At 39.0% G+C, this 21,248-nt stretch overlaps 1 protein-coding gene across 1 annotated transcript in view; it reads left to right on the top strand.

The window, feature by feature from the left end:
- Positions 1-21,248, top strand: part of CTTNBP2 (cortactin binding protein 2) — a 148,894-nt gene that overhangs the window by 727 nt on the left and 126,919 nt on the right. Inside the window, exon 2 of the mRNA XM_080818366.1 lies at positions 11,657-11,764. Coding sequence (XP_080674492.1) covers positions 11,657-11,764 — 108 coding nt within the window. The remainder of the gene's footprint in view (positions 1-11,656; positions 11,765-21,248) is intronic.

Raw genomic sequence — 21,248 nt, 5'->3', positions numbered from 1 at the left:
TGCCCATTGTGTGTGTGTTCATGTGCCTGAGGCCCCTTTGGAGAGGCCCGGTGTCCGGCTTTGGGCGCTGCTGCCTCCCGCTGAGCGTCGGAGCCTTGGGTCCTAGCTGCATGCTGCCCCATCACTTGGTGATGGGGGGCCGGGGTGGGAAGGTGTTCTCGTTCTTCCCAAGAAGGTGCCCAGGCAAGGTGGAGATTCAGCACCTAGTGTCCACACATTGTTCTTCGCTGGGATCTAGAAGCCTAATGAGTTTCCATCCAACGCTGACCCCACTTTCGGCCCCACAGTATCCCTGTGCACGGAGACTGAACGGTGGTTTCCAGTCCCTACCTCGGGGGGAGGGCTGGACCCACATTTCCTGGGTGGAAACGTTTTCGGAGTTGAAAAGCAGCTTCGCAGGAGCTGCAAGGATCTGCAAAGAAAGGCAGCCCTGGGAGCGCCTCCCACCCTTGGCGCGGTTCCGCTGCTGTAGCGGGAGATCCCGGGTGGTGTGGACTGAGAAGAGCCTGGACGCCCCTCAGTTCTTTCCTGGACAGAGTCGGTGCGAGAGCAGCAGAGGGAGGGCCAGGTGTGAATCATCTGGGTAGTTGGAACTTCTTCCCTCACTATTGGGACGTTGGGCTCTCTGGAGAGGGAGAGGAGAGATGTGGAGGTGGAGTAGGCTGCTTGAGCTGAGCCTGGGCAAGAAAAAAGAAACAGGGAGAGAAGGCAAAACGGAGAAAGAGGAGGGCTGTTGATTTCCACTTGTGAAACTTGCAAGTTTTAATTTGAAACTTTTAGGAAAATTGGTTTTTCATTCTTTGCATGGAAAACGTGAACTTAAGATTTCAAATAAAACCTGCTCTCTTGTGATGCTATGAATCAGTTCCCTTTTGTGAAATACAATAAGGATAAGCTAGCTATTAAGACAACACAAACCTCTCTGGGAAGTTCAAATGATTGAGTACCTTCATCCCCATGATATGCTAAAGGGAGGGGAGAGAAAAAAGAGGTAGGGGTGTGTGTGTTTGTTGCCCAGGAAGGCTGAATTTGGTTAATCGACTTGGAGCAGCCTTTTTTTCTATTACCCTCAGTCTTTAATCACCTGACAATTAAACCAAACACAAACATCTCATTTATGGTCTGTAGGTGATCTATAGTTTTATTTGGTTAGATTGCAAACAGGATCTTGGACGCCGGACAGATTTTTGTGTTAACAAGGCCTCTGTTCCCTTTCTGCTGTTGAGAATTTTCAGGAGTCTGACTTTTCACTGCACATAGGTGGAGATTTTGTAATTTCACCCTGGTTAATGATAGCCATGGAAAAATCTGTGAAAGTAAAACTTGTTACTTCTGTAGAATCTTTGGAGGATGCAATAAGGACACTTAATCTAATAGTTTTTTAAAATAACTTTTTAGCAAAATTTTTTTAGCAAAATTCTGATGATGGCTTATTATGCAGTAAACTGGGCATTTTACTTTTAATAACATATGGTCCTCCTGTATCAGCCACTTGACTTACAGCTTGATATTAAAGCTGGAGTGAAGAATAATATTTGTCATTTAAAAGCTTCTTACCTAATGATTAAAAATCAAAGACATTTTTATGCGTTTTGGATTCATGGCAACTGAGGACTTAACATTTTTTTTTAATTTTTAGGGAATAGGGTTTTTTTTTTTTTTGCATTTTAGAGATTGATTTCATTTCAAATTGGTTTACATATTATGCATTTTTATATGTACATTTGGCAGTCATGAGCCAATGGAGACTCCAAAGCAGTAGGCTATTTTTGAAAGTGAGTGTTTTCACTAAGTTTTGACTATTTAGATTGTTGCTTAGAGACAAGTTTAATTTATAGTTTTCAGCTTAATGTGATTTTCAGTGGAGTGTTTTAAATTTAGTTTGTGATCCTTGTTCTTAGCTGTTTAAATCCTGAAAGCATCCCAAGTGTAAAGCTGGGTAACAGCTACAGTATTCAGTAGGATCATATTAATAGTCTTTGCTGTGAACCATGCCGAGAAACCTGGGTTATTTTCAGTGCCTCAACCAAATGTGATGACTTTTATAGGCTATATTGCTATTTCTACTCTGAAAATAACTCCTAATGGATAAGGCAGTATGGAAAACAGAAATCTTCCTGCTTTTTTTATTGTCACCAAAGAATTTAAGAGTGAAAGGAAAATGGAAATCTCTTTAGAGCTGTGTTTGGGAAGCTGATCAACATTCTTGTCATTCAGGACTTTTCTGGAGCAAATAATATGCAAAAAGTAGATAAAAATTTTTGTTGTCATGGTGATAATGACAAAAAACTTGGACAGTGCTTTTATTAAATGCACAACAGGAATATTAAATTAGCAGCTGGTACTTTGGAAATTTTTGTTTCCAGGTGACAATGTTGAATGTAAATGCAAAGAAAAACATTTTCTTAGCCAATTTTGCTAAGCTTTCTTAAAACAATCATAGTTATATGAATATTGAAAGTTGGGCACCTGGGTGGCTCAGTGGGTTAAGCCTCTGCCTTGGGCTCAGGTCATGGTCTCAGGGTCCTGGGATTGAGCCCCACATCGGGCTCTTTGCTCAGCAGGGAGCCTGCTTACCGCCCTCTCCTGCCCCCAGCTCTGCCTGCCTCTCTGCCTACTTGTGATCTCTCTCTCTCTCTCCCTGTCAAATAAATAAATAAAATCTTTTAAAAAAAGAAGAATATTGTAAGTTTCACAGCATAATTTTTAAGTAAGGAATAATTTAGACTTAACACATTACCATCCACTTACCAAAATGGTGGCATCACGAGTAACATCTTTGCTGCCATAAAAAGTAACACATACCATTCCAGTGGTGGAAACTGATAAATGGTCAGGAATCAAGTCAGACATGATGATGTCATGAAAGGCACCAATAATTAGGAGTCTTGAGAGGAAGAGTCATGGAAAGGATCCCTAGTGGAAGGACCTGGAAACATTCCACAGAAGGATGGCATTTGAGTTGGGCCTTGAGATGGAAGGAGGACTTGGAAGTGAAGACTGCAGGAAGCTGTGGGCCATGTAGCTGGTTCTTAGGATTCCTTGAAAGGTGGCCTGGGGCACAAATGAGGGGCCTTCAAAGATGAACACAGAGGTTTCAACTTTAGTTGCAACAGTGTATTTTAGAAAAATAGGTTAGAAGTTGAGGAAATAGACTGAAATATAACTGATGCTTTTCAACAGGATGCTTTTCACTCTTTTTTCATCTTAAATCATGTATATTTCTGTGCCTGTTTTTTGACTTCTTATTGGTGTTGGTATCATTGCTGTTACATTGCTCATAGGAGCAATTTTGTTTAGAGAAAAGCATTTATCTTCTCTGTGATTGAATCCCTGCCTAGGCTAGATTGCCAGTTGGTTCTTTCCTCTTGTGTTTCATGTAACTTTATGAGGTGAGAAAATGTTTCACAGACTGAGTACTTATTCAGCCATTTACAAATATCTGCTGTTGATCTTATGGACACAGGGCTGGAGCTGGAAGAGAGCAGACTTCTTCAAGAAAGGCTGTGTGAGTTTTGTTTCTAAAAGAAGGCCAGGGCGCCTGGGTGGCTCAGTGGGTTAAGCCTCTGCCCTTGGCTCAGGTCAGGATCTCAGGGTCTTGGGATCAAGCCCCGTATCGGACTCTCTGCTTAGCAGGGAGCCTGCTTCCCCCTCTCTCTCTCTGCCTGCCTCTCTGCCTACTTGTGATCTCTCTCTCTCTCTCTCTGTCAAATAAATAAATAATAAAATCTTAAAAAAAAAATAAATAAAGGAAAGCAAAGGTTAAGCACTATGCCAGGCAAATACATGGTAGGTGTTTCACCAATATGGAATGAAGAAAATGAATACTCACCAAGAAGTCCTGTCCTATTACTTACTGTTGTTTGGCTAATTGGGAAATTTACTTTGTGTGTTACTAGAGTGTAATGGAACTATTGGTCTATGATTTGTAGTAATTAACATTATAGATGTTACAGAGCTTTTCTTGTTTCTAAAAGATGACCCTGATTTTCTGATTTTTTTTTTGGTTATTTTTATTTGTATATTGTCTCTTTCCAAGCTGCTTTTCTCAGTGACATTTCAGATTCACAGGTTTTTAAAAAAATTAATTTCCAACACTATTAGTTTTCCCTTTAGATTCTCTCTCTTCAGAATCATGGCTGAGACTGGGAATGGTAACTACATCCCTCCCATCCTGAATTCTTCCTATAATTGAGCCAAGGTCAAATCACCCACCAGGGTGTGGAGGGAGGGGATGATGGGGGGGGGGGGTCAAGGCAGAAATGAAAGGGAGTTTGGAAACAGGAAAAGGGAATAAAAGGGAAGATTGGACAGGAAGACAGGCAAGGCTTTGGCATAGTCTGCTAATGCCTAGAAATCTGGGACTAGCATTCAACTGAAAATGTGCCTAGGAAGGATGGAGGAGTTTCTCTCCCTTCTGCCCTCATATACTTTGCCACCTAAGCACATCTGAGTGTTGTTTTAGAAAAGACTATTTGAATGCACTCAGTTGTATTATTCTCTACTGGGGCTCCTTTGCAAGACTTGTATAATATGGAAAAGGAAACGTCTCTTAGATATTAAGTTAAAAAAAAAAAAAGGAAAACTGGTATGAGAAAGATGATGATGACATTGAAATCAAAGGATTTTTAAAGATGTATTCATCTTTTATAAATAACTTGCATAAAGATAATGAGATCATATTAATGCTGTGCACAAAACGATGCCATGTATGGAGAAATCCTGATTTTTAGGGAAAAAATTACTCTTGAAATTGTTAGTCAATAACCAGGTAGATTAAGGATGGAGTTAAAAGGTTTTTTATAGTAAAAGCGGTATCACTAAATTAACGTCACTATGCAGAAATGAATGCTTGTTCATAAATGATTTGCTTCTGACACTTTTATATTTCATTGAAAATGCAAAAAGATGATTCCAAAGGCCCGAGTTATTCCACAGAAGGCCTTTGTAACTGTAAGAATCTCATCTAGCCATCTATGTCTCAGCCTCTTCATTTGAAAATCAGCATGCTTCCATTCGCCACCTACAGATAATCAAGCTGATATTCAATGCATGATAAGCTTCTTTAAGGACAATTATTAGATCTGGATGCTAGTTCCCATGTGGAGATGTCCCATGTAGGGCTCATAGAACATGGAAAAGCTGAGTTAGAATGGAAATAGGAATTTGTTTTATCTGAGATGTGGTCTTTTTCTTTTTCCAAAGAGGAAATGGAGACAGACAGGAGATCTGAAAGGAGGAAAAGGCACGGAGCCATATTTAATTATCAGAGCTTGTCACCCCTGGCCGAGCCTTTTCTCTGCTGCTCATTCCAGTTTTCTTGTACTCAAAATTAGTTATACCCACTGCCAGGTTTCCTTCCTGACATTCTGTTTACTTGTCAGTTCTGCCGCCTTCCAGTATACTCAGTTGCTTATCTTGCATGAAAGACCTCGGGCAATGGGATTGATTTGAGGTGTAAGGCCCTGGAGAGCTGACCCCAGGTTCTCAGTATGTTGCTTTTAAGTCCCACACCAAGTGGCCCTGCTGTAGACTGCTCTAGATGATTTTTGAAAACAATGAATGAAGATGATTGACCAGTTACTTAGTTGGCCTAAGAGTGGGGCCATAACCCTGTATCTTCGTAAGACAGGTGTATCCTTTACACATGACTTACATGCTTTGTGTGTTCATATTGTTTGAAATAGGCGTTTTATGACAAACGTGGGTGGGCGTGAATGTTAGGTACAATCATGTGAGGATTTAATACTCTGGCTATCCTCCTATTTCTAGTAGGGGTGAAAAAAATAGAGCATTAAGATAGACGATATGAGGAAATACACAAGGCAAGACATGATTAATTGCCAAATGAAGTACTAGAACAGACAGTAAGACTGAGTGTAGAGAAGGAGAGATTTCTGGAGTCTGTAAAGACCTATGGAAGTGAGATGTGAGCTATGTCCTGAAGAAAGTAGGATTCCCATGAATTAGAGGACAAAGGATTAGGAAGAACAAAATCAAAGGTATGCAAACCCTGTAAGTAAACCTCTTAATAGATGAAATCGGGAGGAATAATCTCAAAGCAGGATGTCATGTCAGAGATTTGAAGTAGTTTTAGAGCATGAAAATGTGCCTTTCTTCATGAAAATCCATATAATTGTGTGAATTCATATTTTAACATTATAAATGTTCTGTGTACCTGGAAAGTTGGATTTTTTTTTCATGTTAATGATAGTCTTCAGCTTTTTATTTTCTCCTTGTAATTTCAAGATGGATTTCATTGGTTTCCCCTTCTTTACAGCCTCTTACTCATCCCTGAGCCATAAATCTTGCTTACATAGGAAGTTCTAAATGTGCCTTATTAATTATTAGCATGCCCTATTAGACTGGGAAGAAAATACATTTCTGTAACTTCAGAGCAAAGAGGCAAAATCAATTTACCTCAACTGTTTCTCATAGGCTTCATGGAATGACCCAAATTTCCAAAGTCCAGTAATCCAGTTAGCCTGATAGTCTGTGAAATCAGAACATTTGGGAGCAGGGGGAGATTTTAGGGATCACTTAGTACAACATACTTATTTTACTACTGAGAAACTTGACGTCCAAACAGATGAATTAATGCTCTTCTAGCCCACTGGCTTTCTCAGGTACCTCACCTCCTTCCCATGTGGTAAATTCACTGATCAAACGTAGGGTAGCCCACTAGATTTGAAAGTGGAAGAGCTGCTCTCGGTGTCTATGGGAAGTACCAGAGAACATATCTGGCTCTGTGTTTGATCACTAGATTTTTACCATAACTGATAAGTTTGGACAAAGATCTGGGAGGTACTGGGACGCCTGGGTGGCTCAGTTGGTTAAGCCGCTGCCTTCGGCTCAGGTCATGATCCTGGGGTCCCGGGATCGAGTCCCTCATCAGGCTCCTTGCTCGGCGGGGAGCCTACTTCTTCCTCTCTCTCTGCCTGCCTCTCTGCCTGCTTGTGTGTACTATCTCTCTCTCTGACAAATAAATAAAATCTTTAAAAAAAAAAAAAAAAGATCTGGGAGGTACTTCTGCCACTGTGACCCCTAATCTCTTAAATGCTCTGGCAACCATCAATGTTCTGACCCCTTTAATTCTGAAAGGATATGGATAAGGATCTTCTGGCCCTAGTGGGCTGTGACTGTTGAAATTCCTTACATAAAACCCACTATTTTAGTTTTTGTTTCTGTTTTTTGTTTGTTTATTTGTTTGTTTTCCCCTAGAGGTGAGGGTATGGAGTGGTAGTGGAGGAAACTGGTATTGGCCTATATGTAGTTCTGGCAACTGAAGATGACTTAACTCAGCTAGGTTTTATTTTGTCTTCTCCCTCTCTCTGAGCCTGTATAAGAAAATCTGGAAGAATGCCCTCCCCACGCCACTGCAAGTGATTTAGAGCTTGTTGAAGACTTCTGTGTTGAAAAATATGCGTTTGGGGTTGTGTCTCTTCTTTTGTATTATGTCCCGAAGAAGGCTCTTTGTTTGATGACCAAACTCTAGATTAGTTTAAGCTGCCTCTGTCAGATTTTTAAAACTAGGTGTTAAGCACTGTTCCTGGACTACTTTTCCTGGCAACCCTCAAACATGACAGGCAGAGGGGTGGCCTTTAGAGTTGCAATCTAGCTGGGTTTTTTTCTTTCTTTCTTTCTTTCTTTTTTAGTACCTTGCTTTCACGTAAAGATGAGATCTGGGTTTTTCTTTATTTAGGAAAACAAGTGCACTAATAATAAAGCTAGGTGTGTGAACATGTCTGCTGTGACTTTGTTGTTGTTGGGGGTCTGGGGTGTCATGTTTTCATGGATGTCCTGATAAAGATCCTAATCTTTTATGTGAGTGGTTGCATTTGGATCTCTCGTCTTCTTTCTTTTTTTGAAAATTAAGTTATCAAGTTATTTTGCCTCTTAAAAATATAAAATTTATTAAAAAAAAAACCACAACCGGTAGGAAGAAACTTGGTGATAGATTTGTTTATGGCCTATATTATGGTGATGGTTTCCTTTCTCTCCAAACTCATCAAGTTGTACATATTAAATATGTATAGCATTTTATATGTCAATCATACCTCAATGTGGTTTAAAAAATAAAAGATTTAGAATAATTGTTTTGTTCTTAAACCAAAGAACATTAATAATTTTTATATATCTGAGTACTTTTGTACCATACATGCATCAAGTCAGATAAATGCCACTTCATAAGAAACTGACATACTTTTTTCTTGGGATTTTTGCATTTGGGCTTTCTTATATTTCTAATAATACTAACGTGTTTCAAATTTATTTGTAAAATAAATGACCTCTAACATGGTTTCATATACTCTGTTTTGCCAGAATAGTGGACGGAAACATCAAACATTGGAGAATGACAGTTTGAAAATACTATGATAGTATTCTTGTTCTTGAAGGCCAGGAGACAGTAGTGTTTTTAGTGAGGACCCAGGGGTGAGAAGCATAGGGGAGAGAGAGTAGCTGGCGGGCAAACAAACTCTATATTTGAAATAGTGCATCACTTAATACACTGTGATGGGAAACATGATTATTTTTTTTAAACATTCTCTGTAACCTAATCAATGGTTTAGCAAAAACCCTTATAACTGGTTTTTCTTTTAATGAATTTCCCTTTTTATTGATGGTGATATATTAAAAAACAGAAGTGTTGGTTGCAGGTCACATGTAATGTTGATGATGATGGAACCAGGGCAAGCACTCCTGACTCTGATATGAATCAGAATCTTGGCAATGTCTTTCATAATTTATTAGTATTTAAAACGGAGTGCTTTGCTTATGAAGCTTCGGGGAAACAAGGACAATAAAATACACAATTAATTAAAATCTTTAGAACAACCAGCAGTAGCATTAATAAAACATTACCTTCTAAAGCTCATAAGAATTGCAGCTTACTCACCCATCTCAGTGGGAAAAAGCAGGATAAAAGTCTGTCTTTCATCACAGTCAACAAACTGAGTTTTTATTGCACTTAGGCTGGTAGATACTCAAAGAAATAGGCTTATAGCCAGTAGCCCACATCTCCCTACATAAAACATCTGGGTGCTCTCGGCTTGAATAATAACAAGCACCACTTTTATTTAGCGCTTATTTCATTTATGTGTTCTTATTTAATGCTCAGAAGAGCTTGGCGGGGTTAGTGTTAGGATGTGCATTACATAGATGAGAAAACACATCAGGTAAGATACAGAAATGCCTCTTCCAGGTATAGTCCTTGAACCAGCAGAAGCACCAGGAGCTTGTTATAAAGGCGAATTTAAGGCTCCCCCGCAGACCTGTATCAGAAACTCTAGCGGTGGGGTCCTGCAGTCCCTGTTAACAAGGTCTCCACAGAATTCTTATGCTTGCCTGCCTTTGAGAACAATTGGGTTATAGACCCATGTGACACAGTTATGTAGTGGGAGCAGAATTTGAGCTCTAGTATATTAGATTTTACTATTTATAGGCAAACTCGATTTTTTTTTCTTAACCGATTTATTTATTTATTCCATAGAGAGCAAGCCAGGGCACAGTACACTCGAGTGGGGAGGGGGTTGGTGCAGAGGGAGAGACTCCAGCAGACTCCATGCTGAGTACGGAGCTCCTTGTGGGGCTCAGTCCCAGGACCCTGAGATCATGACCTGAGCCAAAACCAAGAGTCACAAGGCCAAGTGACCAAGCCACCCAGGTGTCCCAACAGGGAATATCTCTTAAGTTAACTTTTTAAGCGAGGGCGTCCTAGAAATAACTTCTCCTTTAGGTTTTGCTGTAGGTTTTTCTTTTTCTCTCTTTTCCATCCTGAGCCCCTGCCTGTCTAAATAACTTCTCTAATATATATGCAAAAAGAAACAATTTTAAGAGGAAGATCCTTTTAAAATCTTTCATTGGAGAACCAGCTAGTTCTGGTTTCTTTCCCCTTTGTACTTTTATCTCCTTCTAGAAGCTCTCTTTGAAACTGAGAAAGAGCCAGTTCTGGTTATGCCTGTTTGAAAGTCCTGGAATCATTTATGGGCTTGCCATGTTTACTTCTGTGTCATCACAAAGATAATAGAAGGTCATGTATCTAGGTGCTAAGCTGGTTCTTACTAGCTGATTGATAGGATGCCTCTATTTTTCATCTCAGGAATGTTGTCCCTGTGCTGGTAAAGTGTGTAGACCGGTCATAGCACTTAGGTGTAGTTTTGTCATTTCCTGGCTGAATGATGTGGGTATGTTATCTGACTTCTCTGAGTTGTGGTTTTCTTAACTGAAAATAGAGGTTATATCTTATATATTAGACTTGGTTCTTCTCGATTACTTTGGAAACCATTGGGGTGCTACGCACATGTGAAATAATGTTCTGGAATGGCCTCAGGAATGGCTTCTGAGGTTGGGTGTTCTGAGGCATTTGGGAGTGAACACGCGTCGCCCTCCCTCTGAGGGTGATGGGTGTATCAAAGGAATCCCTGCACAGACGGGTAGCGTGGACTGTGTGTGTAGAGGGAGCTCCACCTGTGGATTCACCCAAGCTGAGCTGTGAACGCTCTGGTTGAGCTTCTCTAAGATGGCTGCCAGAAGACCTGCTCATAAAGTTGTCAGGTAGGAGAGGGCAGAGTTGGAGACCAACGTATTGGGCATCAGTGATATATCAGTGGGATTTAAAGAGGAGAGATTCGATGCAGTTACCAGGGAAGGAATGTAGAGAAGACACTGGAACTGGAAGAGTGATGGATGAGGCTCGTGATCCTTGGGTCATGGTGCTGATACCTAGTGGTGTAACTGAGTCTCTGGAAAGCTTACTTACTCCAGCCTCGGCCTACTTTTGGAATGGCAAGAAGCTATAGAGGCATTGCTTAAGAAAGCATTTGATCACCATGTAGCAGGTTCCAGACTCACCTGACCATAGCTGCAGTTGACTAAATGTGGGTGGTGGGCTAGTCCTCTTGGAAATACACAGGCCTGCCCTGTGTCTGTGAGAGACAGGGAGAGCAGGGCAGCAAAGGCAAGAGCATGTTCCTTCTAACGGGACTGCTACTTGGTTCTGTAGATGGTTGCTGTATGAGGATGTGAATCTGGAGTTAACCGGTCATCTCTGTTCTGAAGAGAAACCAGAGATCTGTATTTTTTGGTGACATCTTCAGGTTCTTTTTTAAAATGCTGGCTGAGTTAAAAAAACAACGCTTTGAGGCCCAAGTTACACACATCTGTAGGCCAGATTTGGCTGTAGCCTCCTAGCTGGTTACCTCTGCTGCAGTGTTCTATAAACATGACCTGTTATTATTGGATGTCCCAGAATTTATAATAACCTCCCAGGAGCCTGTGCATTGGGGCCCTTCTAGGAATACATTCTTGTAGTTTCTTTGCTACCCCTGCAACTTTTCCTCAACATATACTAGGCCTGTTTTGATAGAAACTCTGGAGACTTTTTAAATTACTGTCACAATTTGAAGAGATCCTGAATCCAGTTGTGCAGGCAGGCTGGGAAAATAGATTTCCTTAATGAAGAGATTTGGGACTTTGGCCTTAATAGTTTTTATCCCTCCTAGAAGGTCTGGGCATAGATAATCTGCTGCTGAAGAGGGCCCCTGTGCTTCTGAGATTTGCTGAGCCACTGAGATAAAAACAATCCATTGTACGCCTCTAAGACATGTATTGTCCTATGAATAGCTTTTTCATTGCTTTTTAAATATTTGTGTTACAGAAAAAAGAGTTTGACGTGGACACCCTCAGTAAATCAGAGCTTCGAATGCTCCTCAGCGTGATGGAAGGGGAGCTGGAGGCCAGAGACCTGGTCATCGAGGCCCTGCGGGTAAGGAGCTCCTAGGGCCCAGCCCTGTTCTGTATTGTTTTCTTTCTTCAAAGAGCCAGTGACAAAGCTGCTTTTCTTAATTTTTGAACCAGGTAGATTTAAAATGTTACATCTGGTTAAAATGTGCCCCTCACCGCAAATGCCAACCCATAATCTTTATAAACCCAAACACTGAAGTCAGGTGGTCGTTCTAACGATGGGGATTGAGACTAAACTGTTCAGTGTGGGAAACTTGAGACTTGAGCTGTATTGTTTTGTGTGGTTATTTGGTAATAAGTGTTTAGAAAATTGGAAATTTGGTATCATACATGTATGTGAGGTCAGGGAGGAAAAATTATGAGTCATTTATAAAAGATATTATTGATAATAGAGCTTTTCCTTCCTATGTAAATTTTAAATGACTTATGTTCTGAAACTTCTAAGAGTTGAAAACTAATCTATATCACTCTTAAAAGCTACATGTATATTTTCACATAGTTTTATTACTTTTTCATCTGATCTTCTAGGAATTTTGACATTTTCATAACTTGTGAAGTATTATCTTCTAATATATTACTTGGATACCCAAAATTCTGTAAAAATAATGTTTTCTTGATGCACAATCTCATAAATTGTTTTGGTGTATTAGCAAAACCTAAGCATTTTTTTTCTTTTTTCTTTGATATAAAATACTTTGTATATAATCAGTTGTTTCCTGGCTTTTGGTCATTTGGCCAAGATGGCTATATTATATATGAAGTGTGGACTGGGTCTCTCCCCTCGCCCCCGCTGTGGAGTATGCTGTGGAGTATGTCCTCAGACTTTGTCTTAGGAGGTTGTTTTAACATAGGAAAACCGATGGATGTCAAATTGTTGCTGCCTATGGGTGCTAATATAATGGGGGAAAGAGGTAATACTAATGGTGGATGGTCAGACATAATGAAGACGATGGGCATGCTGAGAATTCAGTTGTGTGAGGAAGGGGTGGCTATAGTTCATTTTCACAAACTGGAAATTGGTACAGTGGAAATAATGATTACTCCTTAGTCTGATGACAGAGAATGATTGGCTCGGAAAAATGGGAGTAGAGTTCTACCATCTGTAAGCCAATAACAAGTTGAAGGTGGTGCTTTCTGAATGGCAAACTTTGCTAAGTGGACTTGTGCACAGTTTGGTTGTGAGAGGGACTCCTCTCGTTCCACATTGGAAATATTTGCATTACTTGCCAACGTATATTTTCCTGACTAATGAACTTGGTGGGAGACATGCTAAGGCAGTGGATCACTAACATGTATTCCACTCCACTTCAGGAGAGAACAGGGTCCCCTGTGAGGCCAATAGTGTAGACTCTTGAGACCAAATGGATATGAAAGCTCCAGTTCTCCCTTAGGGATTTTTCTGTCCCTCTCTGTTAACCTGTAAAAGGCATCACCTCCTGGGGCATTTCCCACTACTTGCACAAATGTTTGAACCTTTAGCAGAGCCTGTGTTTTTGTGTATCACCTGAGCAAGCCTATTTATTTCTCTTTTTAACTTAATTGCGATACTTACAAATATAAGTAGAATTAAAGGCTTGCTAATGATGAGGGCTTGCCAAACTGAAAGTTTTGCATAGAATCAAGGAATGTTGGCGTTGTGAGGAGCCTTACTCCATAGTCTAGGTCAGTGGTTTGCATCGCTCCAAATCTAGTGGTGTGTTTTGTTTTGTTTTGCCTTTTTTTTTTAATAAAATGTTTTATATTATTCTTTTACTGTCCTGCAGTGAAATGTATGGATAAGAGCATATGTAAGTAGGTTATGTTAAAAATAACCAGTGCACTGCCCTAATTGTGACATAAAATAACAGGAAAGTAACGTATAACAAAACACACATTTCAGTATATAAGTGATCAGGCATATCTCGTGGAAGACATGATAAAGGAAGCAGCAATTGGTGCCTGTTTGTAGCATTGCCTGAATGCAGTCATTGCAAAAGAATCCTGATCCAGGCGTGCTGTACTGAGACTCAGACACAGTGAGTGGGTTTGCTGTGCACGAGGTGATTTTTTTCCTGAGATGGTGAATGACTCTTGGTAAAGTTCCAAACAAAAGTGCACACTTACGTGGAAGCGGAATCCATGGAAAATTCTCTGTTTGTTAAAACTAAATTAAAACAACTTGTGTGTGTGTAGAAAGGAGTTAGTCTTTAGCTCAGGTCATCATTCTGAACTGAAGGTTCTACTGAAAGGAATGACTAGAGGGACATTTAAAGTTCCAGGGGACTTGAGGTAGTTCCTGGATGTGGGGCACACCCTTAGCCCTGCCGCCTAAGTGCCAGTCACTGTGCTAACAGATCTCTGTCTAGGGTGCTGCCCCTGTGGAGAAGCACTGGGTTTGTTCATGTATTAAAATCCAAACAAACGCAAAGGAAGCCCAGAGAGATTGTGACTTAATCTCAGGTCGAAAATGTAGCATCCTTGAAGTTGGTATGTTTGGAGATTCTTAAAGCTTTTTGTCATTTTTTAAACTTGAGAATTGTGATTGATTTATTTAGGTGATTATGTTTTTAAGAATAGAGGATATGATTTTTGTATACCTGTCATAGACTCACTGTGGTCATTTACTGATTGTTCCCTCGAGGGCATTCACTGGAACTAGGGAAACGGGAGAAATACTTACTTGGGTCCAGATGTGTCATTTAGTTGCCATTTCCTTCACCAGTGGAATATAAGTTAGTGACTGGCTAAAAACTGGGAATAGAGAGAATGTGAAACTTTTGATTTTGTTTCATATTAGGAGATAAACATGTTCCTGAATTAAAATTCAAAATCTGTCCAATCAGTATGTTGTTATTCAGTTGGGAGAGAAATATACCTTGTTTTAAAAAAATGTCAAAAGTAATATTTCTCTGAAGGTGGGAAATATTTTTAAACTTAATATGTACCATGAACTATATGAAAATTTAGAAATGATTGTGTTATGAGGCATTTAAATCCTTTAGAGTTTTGGAATCTTTAAAAAGATATTTCAGGGGTGCCTGGGTGGGCTCAGTTGGTTAAACATCTGCCTTCAGCTCAGGTCATGATCCCAGAGTCCTGGGATCGAGCCCTGCATTGGGCTCCTTGCTCAGCAGGGAGTGTGGTCTGCTTCTCCCTTTGTCTGCCGCTTCCCCTGCTTGTGGAATCTCACTCTCTCTCTATCACATAAATAAAAATCTTAAAATATTTCGGATCAAGCTTTTTTATTTTGTTTAATCATGCTACCTTGATGTATTTTTTTTGAGAGAGGGAGAGAGTTCCAGTGGCAGTGAAGGGAGAGAGAAAATCCAAAGCATGCTCAGTGTGGATCCTGATGGGGGAATTGATCTCGGGACCCCGAGATCATGACCTGAGCCAAACATTAAAAATTATATAGATTATTGGATTATTGGATTAATGGCAATAAGCTTTTCAGAACAATTCATAGATATGATTGGGGGGAGGGTATTATGAAATTATAATACATATCTTGGTACATTTACTATTTTCATGTTTAAGGTAAAAATATTTCCCAGTAAAACTCCTTGGCTTTATAACAGATGTAAAGTTCAGGAGATTCATTTTTATTGGAGGGGGATCATATTTTAAAAAGTACATTTTTGGAAAATATGAACTGCTTAACTGAAATATGTCTTAATTGCATAGGAAATATTCTATGAATGATACCCCCTCATCCACAAAAAGTAGGAATAAATCTTTGACTAAATAGATATGCTGAATGACATTTAGAGAAAAATACTGTGAAGTTTAATTGAGAATATGCTAAATTTTCTGAAAACCACAATAGATACAGAGCTTTTTGAGTTAAATTTAATTAAATAATTAACCTGTTAAGAGATCATCTATTTGATAATAATTATTTAGTTTGTGGAATCTTCTGGCTTTCACCTCTTTTTCCCTCTTGCTTCTAGAGTTTTTACCAGTATCTTAGTCAAATGGAAACAAGGGCAAAAACATGAAAATGCTCTAATTATAGAATTTTAGGAGTCAAAATTGTGTTTTAGCTTACATTTACAGGCTCCAGCTGGCTGTTATTACTGTGAATTTACATAAATGTTACATCACTGAAACAATGAATTCCTTGGGCAATCAGATCCAGATTTCTTGTATGCCTTCTTTTTCCTTTTAGATTGATAAATGAGAATTAATAGTATTATTGACATGGCATTTCTTCCTCATAACCTATAGTTACTATAAAGTATGTGATACAGATTTTTAAGTATTATTTGCACTGAAACTGTAGAAATTACCAGTTTATTTCTTTGGAGAGAATGTATTTATAGTATTTAATATCATATGGGATATCAGATTAGAGAATTGTCTTATATAAATGGCTGCAACAAAGAGACCCAAAGTATGATAGATTAAATATGAAGTTTATTTCTCCTCCCAATCTGGAGGTGAGTCATTTGTGCTGGGGAAGTATTTCTAAGCCAAGTGTCATTTAACAGCCCAGATTATATTTATCTTACTGCTCTCCTCAGGGAATTTGCCTCATTGGTGTGATTGAAACTGTCAGTGACATGCCTACATCCCAAACCTATGGTAAAGAGGGCAAGAGAGGAAATGAAGGAGAAGCATTATGTGCATAAGGGAGAACTTTGTGGACACACCTAGCACAGTTCTGGGGAATGGTCCTGGGTGGCTGACTGGCTCCCTGGGAAGGGAGGACTTTGGAGAAATCTAATAACCTAATGCACTCCATTATCTTGATTTAATGTTATAAAATATCCTAGGGTATGGTACAAGAAGAGAGATCCTTCCTTTCCTCCTTCCTTCAAATACTTGTTGAGTACCTACTGTATGCCAGGTACAAAAATGAAAGTTCAAAGTGAATATAAGTGGAGATTAATTATTATGCCAAAATTGGGTCCATTTAGAACATTGTATATACCTTTTATATGTTTAAAATTAATTGTCCCAAGTAGTGTCATTTGGGGCCATGTTTTAGTTTTCTCAGACTCTGACTCTATATGTTCAGATTTTGTCTAGAATGATCTTCCTTTCTAAAAAACTGTTCATTGGGTTCAAAACGCAATTAAAAAAAATGCTCTGAATAGTTTTGCTTTGAAGCAGGTTTTCTCCCCTCAGCACTAGTGACATTTGGGACTGGGTATTTGTTGTGGTTGTTGTGAGAAGAGGGGCTATCTTGTACACTGCAGTATGCTTTGCAGCGGCCCTGGTCTATCTGCTCACTAGATGCCAGTAGCACCTCTGTAGGTGTGGCAGCCAAAAAGGTCTTTCCTTGGAGGGTACAACACTTGGGAAACACTGCTGTAAAGTAATACTGGTCAAGAAAATGTTGCTCAAATACATTTCATTGTAAGCACAGCATCCATTATTGATTAAAAACTCTTGACAGTATAGCTTTAGAGGGCACATACCTCAACATACTTCATATGAAAAACCGACAGCTAACACCATAGTCAGTGGTGAAAAAATTAAGAGCTTTTCTCCTAAGATCAGGAATGGTACAAGGATGTCTCCTCTCACCACTTTTATTCAGCATAGAAGTCCTAGCCATAGCAATCAGACAAGAAAAATAAATAAAAGGTATCCAGATTGATAAGGAAGAAGTAAAACTTCCACTGTTTGCAGATGACATGTTACTATATGTAGAAAATCCTAAAGAATCCACAGGAAAACTACTAGAACTAATAAGGTCAATAGGGTCACAGGATACAAAATCAGTATACAGAAATCTATTGCATTTCTATACACTAATAATGAATTGGCAGAAAGAAATTAAGAAAATCCTATTTACAATTGCACTAAAAATAATAAAATACCTAGGAATAAACTTAACCAAGGAGATGAAAAACTTGTACTCTGAAAACTATAAAACCTTGATGAAAGAAACTGAAGACAACACAAAGGGGAAGCCCTTTCATGTTCATGGATTGGAAGAATAAATATTATCAAGATGTCCATACTACCCAGAGCAGTCTACAGATTTAATGCAATCTCTATAAAATACCAGTAGCATTTTTCACAGAACTAGAACATATAATCCTAAAATTGGTGTGGAACCACAAAAGACCCTGAATAGCCAACCATTCTTAAAAAAGAACAAAACTTGGTGGTATCACAGTCCCGGGTTTCAAGATAGACTACAAAGCTGTAGTAATCAAAACAGTATTATGGTGCTGTGGTACCTGGCTGGCTCCGTTGGAAGAGCAGGGGACTCTTGATCTCAGGGTTTTAAGTTTGAGCCCCACATTGGGAGTAGAGACTACTTAAAAAAAACCCAAATAGTAACGTACTGGCACAAAAATAAACACGTATATCAATGGAGCAGAATAGAAAATGCAGAAATAAAACCCACAATTATGTGGTCAATTAATCTTCAACAAAGGAGGCAAGAACATGCAATGGGAAAAAGTCTCTTCAACGAATTGTGTTAGGAAAACTGAACAACTATATGTGAAGGAAGGAAACTGGATGACTTTCTCATACCATACGCAAAAATAAACTCAAAATGGATTAAAGACCTAAGTGTGAGACCTGAAACCATAAAAATCCAAGAGGGAAGTCTGGCATCGGCCATAACAGCATTTTTCTAGAAAGGTCTCCTGAGGCAAGGGAAACAAAAGCAAAAATAAACTATTAGGACAACATCAAAATACAAAGCTTCTGCACAACAAAGGAAATAGTCAACAAAACTGAAAGACAACGGGAATGGGAATGGGAGAAGACATTTGCAAATAATCTATCCAATAAAGAGTTAGTATCCAAAACATATAAGGAACTTAATAGAACTCAGTGCCAAACAATCTAATTAAAAATGGACAGAAGATATGAACAGACATTTCTCCAGTGAAAACAAACAGATGGCAAAGGGACTCAAGAAAAGATGCTCAACATCACTCATCATCAGGGACATGCAAATCAAAACCACAATGAGATCCCACCTCACACCTGTCAGAATGGCTAACCTCAAAGACCCAAGAAACCAACAAATGTTGGTGAGGATGTGGAGAAAAAGGAGCCCTCATCCACTGTTTCGGGAATGCAAACTTTAGCAGTTACTGTGGAAAATGGTATGGAGGTTCTTTAAAAAGTTAAAAATAGAGCTTTATTTACCCAAAGAATACAAAAACACTGGTTTGAAAAGCTATGTGAACCCATATGTTTATAGCAGCATAATTTACAATAGCCAAAGTATGGAAACAGCCCAAGTGTCCATAGGTGGATGAATGGATAAAGAAAATATGGTGTGTGAGATGCCTGGGTGGCTCAGTCAGTTAAGCGCCTGCTTTTGGCCCAGATCATGATCTTAGGGTCCTGGGATCCGAGTCCTATGTCAGGTTCCTTGCTCCTCAGGGAGCCCGCTTCTTCCTCTGCCTGTCACTCCCCTTATTTGTGTGTGCGTGCTCTCTCTCTGACAAATAAAATCTTTAAAAAATGTGGTGTGCATATTCACTCACACACACACACACACACACACACACACACACACAAAATGGAATATTAGTCATAAAAAGGAATGAAATCTGGGCTGTTTGCAACATGAATGTATCTCAAAGGTATAATGCTAAGTGAAATAAGTCAGAGATGATTTCACTCATATTTGGAAATAAAACCAAAATGAACAAGAAAAAGAGACAAAAAACCAAACTTTTAACTAAAGAGAGCAAACTGATGGTTATCAGAGGAGAGGATGGTGGAGGGATGGGTGAAATAGGTGAAGGGGATTATGAGTACATTTATCATAACGAGCACTGAGTAAAGTGTAGAATTGTCGAATCACTGTATTGTACACCTGAAACTAATAAACACTGTATGTTAACTATACTGGAATTAAAAACACATTTTCTTCTGAAACAAGTGATTTGTCTTTGAACTATTTTCCTTCAAAGCTAAATATTTTAAAATGCCCATTTAAGAAATTTCATGACTCTTTCAAAACACACCACATTTTATTTAAAATTGCATTATAGTTTTATGTGCAGGAATGAAATGCTTTGCTTTTTCTGTTAAAAAACCTGTATAGGGGCGCCTGGGTGGCTCAGTGGGTTAAAGCCTCTGCCTTGGGCTCAGGTCATGATCCCAGGGTCCTGGGATCAAGCCCCGCATCAGGCTCTCTACTTAGCAGAGAGCCTGCTTCCTCCTCTCTCTCTCTCCGCCTGCCTCTCTGCCTACTTGTGATCTCTGTCTGTCAAATAAATAAATAAAATATTTAAAACAAAAACAAAAAAAAACCTGTATAGTTGCATGGCTCAGTGGTTGGAGTCTTCACATAGAACAAAGGCGAACTCTTCAAATAAAATAAAATCATTGAACAGAAGAATGCTTCCACTCTGGGTTTGAAAGCAGCCACTGCTGTACTGCAGAGTATTGTGAGCTTTTCCTCATATGACATGTCTGTTAAATCATGATAAAAGAGGAGCATTCTGGTTTCAGCTAAGTAAAACATGCAGCCTTTTGTATTTCAGAATTCTCCTATGACTTCAGGCAATTGATTGACCAAAACATACCCTTTTTTGTTCCTTTTAATTAATGAATGATTTAATTTGCTGAGCAGAGCTGAATTCATGAAAACATAAATTGTTTCCTTTTCTGTCCACTGAGATAATGCCTTTGTTCCATGTCTAGAGAAAAGGAAGGGGAGTTGACCAGACGGTGTGTTGTTTTTGCATGCAAATCACTTCTCGTAAAATAGAAATAGCTGATCATTCTTAAATAGCATTGTATTTTGTCCAGTAGGACAGACATAGGAAGTGTCACTTTTGATTCTTCTGAGAAATTTTACTTTCCCTGATGAACATTTACTACTAGTGAAGGGAAAAAATGGAATACCAGGCAAAATAGTGCTTTTTTATATATTAAGAAATGAAGATTGATGTGCTGTGAAAGCAAAATGTTTATCAATATTATGTAATAAGCAACTGAACTCAAGGAACATTTTCTTGCTGATGATTATTAATAAATCATTAGGACATCTGTGAGAACAAACTAAAGCACATTGTTCAGCTCAATGATGTACCATTTGTTTTACACTGGGTTCAGGATAGATTCAGAGTTACAAATGGCATGAAAACAGGAATACATTTTGGAGACTTTGCAGATTATCATAATTTTGGGGACTGTTCACTTAATAGTTCCTTTTAAGAATTAATTCTTTGTGATCTGAAAATACAGAATGTTCCTTTGAGGCCTTCTGATAACACTTTAACCACCTCATGTTAAACTCAGTGGCTAAGATACAGGTCATGTGTTCTTACGGGAATTTCATTTGCTATGTTTATCACAAACATGGTCTTGATTAGAAGAGGAAACAAGGATCTAAGATAGTATCCAAAATTCTGCCTTCTCTCTGGTTGTGATTATTTTGGAAAGAAACATAAGAGGTTTCATCTTCTCCCTTTTGATTTTTGGAGTCAAAATGTAAGTAGGTATTGAACACATAGGAGTATTTTTATCTGTTTGTCTATGTGAAATGATCTTTGAACATGGTGGGGATCTTTGAGAAGAAGGCAGGAGGATTG

The sequence above is a fragment of the Martes martes genome (genome assembly GCF_963455335.1).
Source record: "Martes martes genome assembly, chromosome: 11".
Lineage (NCBI taxonomy): Eukaryota > Metazoa > Chordata > Mammalia > Carnivora > Mustelidae > Martes > Martes martes.
The sequence above is the reverse complement of the archived record's forward strand: the minus strand, read 5'-3'. Positions and strand labels throughout refer to the sequence as shown.